Here is a 12,029-nt window from a genome sequence, read left to right as displayed (position 1 = left end):
ATAATAGGTTATTTATTTGTTATCATTTGTTGCTTCATCTCATTTACCCAACCAGAGCATAGAGCGCACTCTTAATTGAGCTCCTCGTCGACTCCAATTCCTCATCCTCAAACTTAAGCAAGAACAACTCATAGGAACTCAAATTCACCGAAGCTAAAACCCTCAAAAATCCATTCCTAATGGAATTAAAGAAGTCATTAACTCTCCGGTCTCTATCAACAACTCTGAGCTTCCGACTGAAACTTCTAAAACTCGTGAGCCTGGAACGAAGAGCTTTAAGGCGTGAAATTTCTCGGCGAATGTCAAACTCAAGAGGAGGAGGTGGCACCGCGAATTCAACCAGTGCAGTGGTTACTCTGGTGAGAGGTTAGGGTCTGGCAGTGAGAAGACGAAGAAGAAAAGAAAGAAAAAGAAAAAAAAAAGAAATTATTTTTAAATAATTTATTTATTTTTTTAAAATTAAAATAATAATTTGGACCAATAATATTTTGACACGTGACAATTTTTTAAAAATAAACGACTCAGTTAAAATTAGGACTAACAGACAAATAAAAAACATGATCTTGAGGACTATTACCACTATTTTTTAAAGTTAGGGACTTATCTGTATCAAACTGAACTTTTTGAGGACTTTTGCCGCAAATTTCCCACTCATTTATTAGAGAACAACCTAATTACTCGAATTGGTCTTGGTAGTTATTGATATCATTTCCACTGTTACGGATTGCTTAGTGGTGGCGGTTGAAGGGATTCACAGTCAATTAATAATGACTTTATTTTGGTTTATTTAGTTTACAGTTTTGCTAGAGTTTTATGTTTTTTTTAGAGCATGTTTTCAATGAGAGTGATGTTCTTACTGAGATCATTTGCAGTCAATTAATAATAACCTTATTTTGGTTTAGTTTCATAGTTTTGCTAGAATTTCATGTTCTTTTTTAGAGTGGATTTTCAGTGGGAGTGATGTTCCTACTGAGGTCATCTGCAGTTAATTAATAATGACATCATTTTGGTTTAGTTAATTCATAGTTTTGTTAGAGTTTTGTGTTCTTTTCTAGAACGGGCTTTCAATGAGAGTGATGTTCCTATTAGAGCCATTTGCAATCAATTAATAATGACCTCATTTTAATTTAGTTAGTTCATAGTTTTACTAAAATTTTATGTTCTTTTTTTAGAGTAGGTTTTTAATAAGAGTGATGTTCCTACTAGGTCACAGGGCCGGCCCTGGGCATAGGCGGGCTAGGCCTGTGCCTAGGGCCCACCTATCCCAGGGGCCCAAAAAAAAATATTTACCTTTTAAAATTATACTATTTTTTTATTGAATTTGAAAAATACCATATTTTTTTCTAAATAAGGGCCCAAAATAATTTTTTTTTCTATGACCCACTAAAAGTCAGGCCGACCCTGCTAGGTCATTTGTAGTCATTTAATAATGAGCTTATCTTGATTTAGTTAGTTTGTAGTTTATCTAGAGCTTCATGTTCTTTTTTAGAGTGAGTTTTCAGTAGAAGTAATTTTCTTACTGAGTTTATATTTATGTTGTTAGACGATTTATCTCTTTATTAATTAAGTTCTATTTCCTTTCTAAAGTTTTTCTTTATTTATTTAATAGAAAATATAGTCAACTGCACTATTTCCTCTAATTGACATATACCTACATTTATTTTCTTAAAAATTATACGGCTACAATACAAAAACTTAATATTACTCTCACACAAATACGCTTAATTAAAAGCTATAATAAAATATTAAAGGACTCATATTATCTTAGTAACGGACCCAAAAAATTTTCTTTGTGAGAATTTTTTATTATTAAAAAATATTTATACATATATTATAATCACTCTTACTAGATTTATTTAATTTTATGGGGCACTATTTTAATCTATAATTATTAAATTTAATTTTTTAAAAAACAATATTTTTATTAGTGAGAGCTATATAGCCCCCCACATTAACACAAGTAAGTCCATCCCTGATGTCTAGCACTCTTATAATATATAATATCGCTATTAATACAATTCAATATCGAATCTCACTTATTTTAATTTAATAAAAGTAATAGATTACCGTTAACTAATATAAGACATCATGTGTACTAAGTACCTTAATTGCCCATAACAACTCTTGTTTTTTTTTTTTTCTTTGAAAATTATACTGAGCTAGTTAGACATAATTTTTTTTTTTTTTGTTATAAAGTCAATTTCAAAACGTATTTTATTTTTCAAAGACACTTTTACCTATATGATTGATTTTGGGTAAAGCTCTCCTTAATTATCTCACAATGAAGTACTTCAGTTAAAAGGAATCAAACCAAAGCTGGTCCTGTTTTTAATTATTTTCTTTCTATTTTATTTGCTCACATCACAAGTAATTTTCCTTTTTCATTTTTTTTTTAAAAATAGAAGCTTTACTGAAAAATACTCAAACTTTGACTGCTAAATTCAAAACACATAAAATCACATACCTTAAATTTTCTGGGAATTAACAAATTAATAATGAAAATAAATTATTATTTAATTCCAAAGAAAAATAGCAATCATATGCAAGCTAATGTATGACAAGTTCAATATATTACAAATTGAAAGGGCAAAATTATCAAAACTTTGTTACAAAATTTAACAATGTGTAATCAGATGTTACTAATTCAAATTCAAGGATTAATTATGCTACATGATTTTGGTTTTCCATTCACCAGAAGAACTCGTCGGTCCACCGCAACACAAGCATCGAACAAAATCTTTTTTTAAAACCAACCTATCTAAATTAGCTAACAAACAAAATTATCACTACACATTTTTCAGTAAGATAAGATAATCAAAATTCTAGGCTGTGGTTTTCTTGGATTCTCATGGTTTCTGCCTGTAATTTTCAAGTGAACAAACTAATTTATACGCTTGGATAATTCGATCTAAAAGACGACTATCCCATTTTTCTTTTTCTTCTTCTTTATGTTCACAATGTGAAAAAGTGTCAACCTTGAGTGCTAATTCAATCTCAATCCCTTTCAAATTTGAACCAGTTCCAATTTGCATACATCTTCTCTTCATTTTCGAAAAATAAAGTGTCATTTGTAAGTGGTTCGAATTCACCTGCAGCTATATAAGGAGGTAGTTTTTCTCTGTACTTCTTTGCCATCATTGCAGCCTCAGAAAACACCCTCTGTTCGGAACAAGAAATATAGAATTTAGCTTTGTGAATGATCAAAAACAGAGGGAACAAACCGAAAAAAGTTTCAATCTTTACGAGAAAATAAACTATATAATATGTACCTCTTTGTTTGTTATAAAGAGGCCAGGTTCACTCTCGAGCTCAGCGGTACTGCAACGAACAAAATAAATCATACAACCCAATTAAGATCAGATCAGATTGGCAAAGAAAATCAGACACTTCGGTTTATGCTTAATCAAAGTGATGAACTTTTCTTGGATACTAAGAAACAAGTATGAGAATTATCATGTGTGTGAAAAACTAATTCAGTAGTTGTATTCATAAATAAAAAGTTAATCTTGCGAACTCGATAATGTACCTGAGAGATATTTTGTCTGGAAACATTGACTTCACCACCATAACTTTAACCTTTTCACCAACGGCGAGTAACTCACTGACTGTCGTGATTTGTTTCTGGCTTATGTTTGAAATATGCAGCAAGCCCCTGAGAAGTATGAGAAGCAAACATGAGATCACTATTATGTCAACAATATTACAATAATGTTAAATCTACAATACTAATAGTTAGCGTAATGAATCCAATTTCAGATAAAGCTAGGCGAGAAGGATTCTTCAATGAATAAAAATCGGTGAAACATGGAGACCCTTTGAATTATTAGCCTTCAAAACACTAAGGCACATACTTGCATGCCTTTCCATTTGGCCCAAGACACATACTGAAGCATCAAACATATGCACTTCTACGTTTTCCCAAAATCCAAAGTTAGGGAAGAGAAAAAGAACTCTAGACACTAGTTCTATTAGATCTTTGTTATTGTTTAAACCCGAGCTTCATTATTTAATGTGCATAGCTCCTTTCAAAATGGAAGAGTCAACCAACTGGATTGTACAATATTAATATCACATCAAGCCCATTACCTTCTGTTAGTATGACCTATACTTATTTGAGCTCCAAATGGGAAAATTTTCTCAACGGTCCCTTCCAAAAGGGTTCCCTCCCGAAGGTATAACATTCGCTGCAAAACAACATGCACCTCTCTATAATGAAAAACATAAACAAGGGAGTAAAAATGAACATATAGTATGAAAGAAAGTTGCAAGCTAAAGAAAATGTTGCATAAAACTGACCCAAGCTTCCTTCTCACTTAGTATCAGATCATTATTGGATTCATTTATTCGAGAAACGAGCACATGAAGCCGTTGTCCCACCTATAGCATTAATAAAGCAATTAACAAACATACACAATTGTAAAGAAGAAACATATATAAGTATAGCCTATGTGAAACATAAACTCAATTTGACGATTTTTGAAGGTCCTTTCAAGTGCTATCTATACAGTGTACACCATGTAACTATGGAAGGTGGAAAGTTATAAGAGGAAGTAGGAGAACTTCAATTTGTGAGTGTAGACAACATGTTATAAATCACAATTATACTCATAATTTATTAGACAACAATTCCAAGAAATAACAAGAGTTTATTATTCTGAATAGCAAGACATATGTATCTCAAAAGTGATAACCAGCCTAGTCAAAGATAATGCTAAATGGGGCCGTAGTGTAAAGAGGGTACACACTCTAATAAGATAATATACATATATATATATATATAAATATATATATATATATATATATATCAATGAATTGGACATAATTTTATACTGCATTAGGTTCAAGAGTAATATTACCAGAGTAAGCAAGATTGAAAGAAGGAAAGGAAAAAAAATCTTGAAGATTCAACTTACTTTTTCTTTCAAGTCACCAAAGTTGTTTATTCTATTTACTAATTCAGCTTTGGGAATAAAACCTCTCAAACCCTGAAAAAATAAGATTAAAATTTGGTACCAATCAATTAGACAACAAAAGAAATGAAATGAATAAGCAAATACATATAGACACAACACACTAACCTCAATTCTTGTTAGAAGGCCTCCAGTATTCCACTCTGTGATTTTAACTTCTACAGGTTCATTCAGTTGTTTTATCTGTCTAAGATTAAAAAAAGAATGAAAACACAAAGTAAAAAAAGAACACAAAACACCATGTTTGAGTAACAATGAAAGCAAAAACCATGATGCCATTTCAAATTAAACAACTTGAAAATCACTAAGCTGAAAATCCAAATAAACATACAACAAAGAGAGAAGAGAACCTGCCTCACTCTGTGCCAAGCCATCCGGCGAAAGAGTCTTCTAGTTGAGATCAATGGGCGACCACTAAGTGTTCTTCCAAGAACCTCAGCAAACAAAATAGTACCAACTTCAACAACTGGTTTCCATGGTGTTGGTCTTTCATTAGCTTCATCATATTTCACAATTCCCATTTTCCCACTAACAAAAAACTCCTCAGCATCACAATTAGGATCACACAACAAATATTCCATCTCTTTATCATACAAAGGCATCACCTCCTTAGTCAACATTGTACCCAAAAAATCTGCCCCAATATTCACATCAAGCTTATTCTCATTCCCAGAAACAACAACTCCAACCACAAAGTCACCAGCTTTAGGCTCATAATAAGAAATATTAACCTTTTTCTCTTCATTCTTTTCCTCCTCCTCTAGCCCATCCTCATCCTCATAATCCAACTCATTTCTTTCCTTAGAAACTCCCATTTCATCTTCATTTTCTGTCATTTTGTCCACTCCATCTGTTGTGAAAAACTTCAAAAAAGGCGCCAAGGCCTCATCTTTATCAACTTTTACAACACTTTCTTCTGAAGTAGACTCATTATCATCACTATCATCTTCTCTAACCAATGGAGATGGTTTATCAAGCAAGCTATAATCTCCACTGTCTCTAGCTTTATCCTCTTCTTCTGGCTTATTATTAGACAACTGGGTACTCGAGAAACCATCAAAAACATCGTTTCTAGAGCAAAAACTCAAGTGGGTGCTTCTCAAAATTGGAACTTTCCTAGAAAAAACTGAGCTTGTAATCGAAAAAGATGAGGTTTTGGGAACTGGGTATTTGGAAAAACCACGAAAAGTTAAGGTTTCCAGTGAGTTGTGAACAAAATCGAAAGTAGTAGTAGAGAGGTGTGGACATGGTTGTTGAAGGAGTTGCATCTTCTTTCTTCTTCTTCTTATCTTAAGAACCTCATGAGCTCTGTTCCTCAGACTCTCTCCCTCTTGAGTTGATATTTGGTTTGGGTTTAACATAAGACAATGAGATTTGAGGTTTGGTTGGTGTGGTCACTTGTTGGACTTGGATTTTGTGTAGTGTAATAGATTTTTCGACATGTATTATCTTCATTACTATCACTTATTTTTAAGATAATGAATAATACCACTTTTAGTTTGGTTGTGATTATAGGGATGGAAATTTTATTTGTGAGACGAAATCCTAAGGATGCCTGCAGGGCCGGCCCTGGGTTGAAATGGGCTATAGGTAAACAAAAAAAATTAGACCTTTACTATAAAGATAAATGATATTTTTAAAAATTATTAAAAAATATGTATATTTTTTAAAATGTAATTTTTTTATTTGGCCCTAAAATGAGTAGGCCCTAAGCGCGGGCCTAGCTCGGAGGAAATTACATTGTATACCCACTTTACTTAACTTGTTTTAATTTTTACCTCTATTTTTATATTTTTTTTTAAATGTACCCACTTTTATGGATTATTTTCCTATTTAGACTCCTTAGGTTATGTAAATTATATCTTTGAGACTTAAGTAGAGAGTGGGGGTATATTAGGCAATCCACTCAAAAAAGTGGGTATATTTTAATAAAAAAAAAACAATATGAGCGTATTTTTGATTAATGGATACAAAAAAGAGGTATTTTTCAACTTATCCCCCTAGCCTGCCTATGTTTAGGGCCGACTCTAGATACCTGCTCGTAATGGGGTAGGGATTTCTCGCCTAAACATAGACAGAGGTTGAGATGGAAATAACTTTTCATCTCCAATTGATAAACGTGGCAGAGACGGAGATGAAAAGTTATTATTTTATGTTATTATACATATTTGATATGTATATTTATGGTATATTAGTAGCTTTTAATTATTTTTAATTTTATTTTGGACAATATTTTGTACTTTAAATTATTAAACATAGTATAATATTTTAATTTTAGGTTTGGCATGATTAATCTTCTGGATTGAATTTTTTAGGGTAAGACTCTAAATTTTAATTTTGTTTTGGTTTCTACTTTTTCGTCCAGTTTGGTCTCTTAACTATACCAATGTGAATTTTCAATGAGTACACAAATATACATATGGCAAATTTTCATTGATCTACCTAATATTAATAATTTAAATATTAAAAAAATAATTAAAAATGTATTAAAATTTTAAAAATATATATTTTTTAAAATTTTTCCATTTCCATTTCCTTTTCTTTCTTTTTCTTTATTTCTAAAAAATAATTTAAAAATTTCTTCTTCTTCTTCTTCTTCTTCTCACGATTCTTCTAAATCCCTAACAGTATACGCCTCTCTCAATCTCCTATCTCTGATTTATTAATTTTTAGGGTTCATATCAGAGTCACGACAGAAGTGTAATTGATTAAGCTTTTTTTAATAAAAAATATTCTGTTGAATCTGATATGAACCATAAACTCTAGATCTCAACAAAATATTGCATAAACTAAATCTAACTAGTTAGATTAGGAAATTACCACTTGTTGCCTATCAGGGTTGTCTTGAATCTTTTCGTACAATATTTTGATCATCCAATCTAGTGATGGGCTTGATGAAGAATCACACCGCGTCTTCCAGATCAGCCTCAACACTCGGGATAAGAGTGAGCTTATAGATTTAACAAGATGAACAAATTTTTTGATCACAATTCAACTCATGAGATACTATGATGGAGATTGAGAAAAATTACACACCACCACTCAAGGTTGAGTGGCGTGTAACAAAGGAGAGAGAGAGAGAGAGAGAGAGAGAGAGAGAGAGAGAGAGAGAGAGAGAGAGAGAGAGAGAGAGAGAGAGAGAGAGAGAGATTAAATTTCAATTTCAATTTTGTTTTATTTCTCAGTTGCAGTTGATTAGTGGTTAAAAATATATTTTTATTTATTTCAAATGATAAAATAAATTGAGTTTTAGTTTATATTTTCATGAGATTATTGTAATATATTTTATAAATAAAAATATTTGATTTTGATTTAATTTATGATTTAGTTGTAAGAGTTAAAGTGCATTTCTGTTGAAATAAAGAGGAAGAAGCAAAGTTGAAAAGAAAAGAAAGAAAAATAGCATGTTTGTTAAAGTTCAAAGTAACTCCGTGTGAAATCAACCACCTAATCTATATTACAACTACCGTACTAGAAGTCATATTTGTGTGTTAAACTGTAGTCCCATCCTCTTTTTTATATATCACTATTTATTGTTTTAAAATTATAATATTTAAAACTCTTTTTAATCCTATAAAATAAAAAGATAATATTATATTTTTATTTAAAATTTAAAATAAATATCATATAACTGAATAACAAAATTCAATTATACCCTTTTATTTTATATTATTTTTAATTTAAATACATTATCCTATAATATATTTAATCCAAATAATAAAAGATAATTATTACTTTTTAATTTAATATATATTATAAAAAATAATCAAATAAAAATTAAAGGCTTTTATATGACACCTACACATATAGGGCTAAGCCTCACACGTGTGGATTTAAATCTCAAAAATTAATTTCTTAATTTTGCTACAAATAAAATTTATTATTTATGTTATAACAAATAATAATGGACTAATTCTCATTCAGCTTTGATTTCATTAAGATTAAGTTGAAGTTGCCTTTTACTTGCAGTTGGCTCCATCCTTCCCCACACGAATAAGTTAAAAATTTAAGGACTAACTTTTTTTTTTTTTTTGAGGAAAAATTAGTTATAACTAAAAGATAAAAGACCATAAGGTCATTAACTAAGGAGCCCTCAATAGTTTTAGAAATGTTGAATGCCAATGCCCATTTGACAACATTATTGGCAATAAAGTTAATTAATGATCTCTAGAAATTCAAGAGAAATTACATCCCAAAAGTAAGCATGTCAAAAAGATCCATTTAGTTAGAGCGGGTGGAGCTTTGATCCAACGGGTCACTTTTGATTCGAAACATTCAGATACTTATTGAATTTCAGATCAGATTTGCTCCTCCTCGCCTAATTTTTTTTTTCGGATCGAATATGATCCGATCCGATTTCAATATTTTAAAAAAAGAACTTAATGCAAGACTCTGACTCTAGACCCGAACCCAGACCCCCTGAGACCCAAGACCCGAACCCGAGACCCAAGCCCGGGACCCAAGCTCGAACCCTGACCCAAACCCAAGACCGGACCCATAATTGGGTTTCGAGACCTAAACGTGAACCCGGGACCAGACCCGCACCTAGACCTGGACACACGGACTTAGACCCAGACCCAAACTCATGACCCTGACCCAGGACAAGACCCGAACCTAGACCCGGGATCAGACCTAGACCTGAGACCAGACTCAGACTCGGGACTTGAGACTTGGCCCCAGGCTCAAAACTGGGATCTGGACTTAGACCCGAGACCCAGTCTTGGACTCAATTTATTAATACAAGTTAATACCAAATATAGTATTGTATTAAATAATACTAATAAAAAATTAAAATGAATATAAAAATGAAAGTTTAGATATAAAATTAAAATTCTTAAAAAAAAAAGGTCGAGTCAGAACATATCAAATTAGATGATTTAAATAAGTCAGGTCAGATCTGATCCAATCTAATCTAAGTATCTGATCTAGGAAGGCAAGACATGGCGGATCCTTACATAATCTGGATCAGGTTAAATCATAGTTGGATTAGATCCGATCCGATCCATTTACACTCCTACAGAAGAAAGTCTCTTACAATCATTAGTATAAATATAATTAGCAATACACCACCTAGGTTCAATGTCTATAAGAGCATCATGAATTGATTGTGAATCACTTCCACAATAACATAAGTTTCACATTTTTGATAGCGAGACAACATGCAGCTGTGGATGAAAATCTTACCCTTGGGTACAGGGCTTGCAGGTACCCACCTCTAATGGAGAGAGAATTTCCTACTTAAAAGGGGATAACCCACCTTAACGGAGATTCCTCGCCCGAATTTCGATGGAAAATATGCAAAGTGGGTTAAGGATAGGTATTAAAATAATTAACAAGAATTGAGGTGGGGATGGGTATTAAAATAATAAACGAGAATGGGTGGAGCACTCCCCGCCTATTACCTGCTCCATCTTCATCCCACATGCAGTTGCTTCCCCCACAATGGGCTTCTAAGAATGGAGCTTTTTGGCTTCAATCCACAAAAGTTTTGTAAGTTTGGTTTCTAGCTATCGCAACAATTATCATTGACTCCCTTCTGACGATGGGGAATAGTAGGTGAAACGTTATTGTGGATCTTATCATTCTTGACTCTCCAAATAATATCCACAATAATAGACGCATACAAAAAAATTACTTTTTCATTCATCCCATACTAAATGAGATTCCAAATAAATCTCACCCAATCCCAACAACGAGAGTTATTTTCTCTAATTTATAAAGGTGTATGTCGGTTGATTTGGTCAGATTATATTGTATTTTACCAACCCAATATAAATATTGAGTTACAAATATCTAATTGTAACCCGTCGAATAAAAATATAAAAAGAGTTTAACCCGTCCAAACTGATCTTTATTTTTATTTATTTTTTTATTTTTAGTAGTTTTTAATAGTAGTTTTTGGTTTTCAAATAAATTGAATAAACATTAAAGTATTCAACAATATTCTTTAAAAAATTTAAGAAAAAAGCATATTTATGTGTAAATTCTAAATTTTAACTTCAATATTCAAATACAATCAAAATTAAACACTATAAAATCTAAATTTCAAATTAAACACTATAAAATACAAAACTTTAAATGTAAAATACTTTAACTATTAAACGTAATTTATATATTATATTATACATAATTTTAGTAAAAATGTATAAATGAGTTTATTCGAGTTATTTGATCGGATTAAAATAATATTTAACTCGTTTATTATATTTATTGGGTGGTTTGAATTTTTAGTTAAGTTATTCAGTTATATTTTTTGTCGGGTTGGTATGGACATTTATTTAGGTTCGACAATTTATAAATTTGTTTAAACACCTCTAATTATAATTAGTATGAGACCTTTATAAAAAGGGTGTTCAAAGATGTCTTTTCCTCTCCATTACAATGAGAACATGACAAATCATTCATCGGAATCTCTATCAAATACAGACTTAAAAAATATATTGTAAAGTTTAAGAATCTGTATAAATAATTATATTTCGATTATGAGCATTTTTTTTTTCTTTTATGTTGTTTAACAAGAGAGAATACATTTTTTTCTTAAAAAAAAAAACAAGAGACTTTTAAAAAGGATTTTTACACCACATGAAATTTTTAACTTTTTACTTTCTTACTATTGACAGAATTTTTCGAGTGTTCTACTTTGTTGTTTTACGGTTGTTTTATAAAAAGACAGTATTTTTATAAAAAAAAATTCCATGTAACAATAAAATTGTAAACGTTTACCTAAAATTTAATATTTTTGTAAAAAACCTTTTTAAAAACATCCAATAAGAAGAAGTTAAATTTGACTACAAACAAGAAAATGACAAAAAATAACAAAAAGGACACACATATATATATAGTTGTTTCCAGCACAAAGAAAGGAGATTACTCTTTTCATACTTGCATATAACATTATTTTTATAATTGTTAATATTTTATTTTTAAATGCATCAAATTACAAATTATTAAGATATTTCTTCTATTTTCAAAAATAAATATCCTCATTCTAATATGATGATGTGACATATGTCAATTTGTACTCGAATAGTACCAAATACTAAGCTAATTATTTTTTAT

General features: G+C 30.9%; 1 protein-coding gene across 1 annotated transcript; it reads right to left on the bottom strand.

Moving 5' to 3' along the window:
- Positions 1–2,553: 2,553 nt before the first annotated feature.
- LOC133031700 (protein PIGMENT DEFECTIVE 338, chloroplastic) lies at positions 2,554–6,346 on the bottom strand. The gene is made up of 8 exons (XM_061105253.1): positions 5,321–6,346; positions 5,079–5,153; positions 4,914–4,985; positions 4,297–4,377; positions 4,087–4,184; positions 3,527–3,652; positions 3,270–3,318; positions 2,554–3,159 (listed from the first exon to the last, which is right to left on the bottom strand). The coding sequence occupies exons 1-8, from the start codon at positions 6,329–6,331 to the stop codon at positions 2,995–2,997; spliced, it is 1,677 nt and encodes a 558-aa protein (XP_060961236.1). The 5' UTR covers positions 6,332–6,346; the 3' UTR covers positions 2,554–2,994.
- Between the last annotated feature and the right edge of the window lie 5,683 nt (positions 6,347–12,029).

This window comes from Cannabis sativa, chromosome X (assembly GCF_029168945.1).
Source record: "Cannabis sativa cultivar Pink pepper isolate KNU-18-1 chromosome X, ASM2916894v1, whole genome shotgun sequence".
In the NCBI taxonomy this organism is placed as follows: Eukaryota; Viridiplantae; Streptophyta; class Magnoliopsida; order Rosales; family Cannabaceae; genus Cannabis; species Cannabis sativa.
The sequence above is the reverse complement of the archived record's forward strand: the minus strand, read 5'-3'. Positions and strand labels throughout refer to the sequence as shown.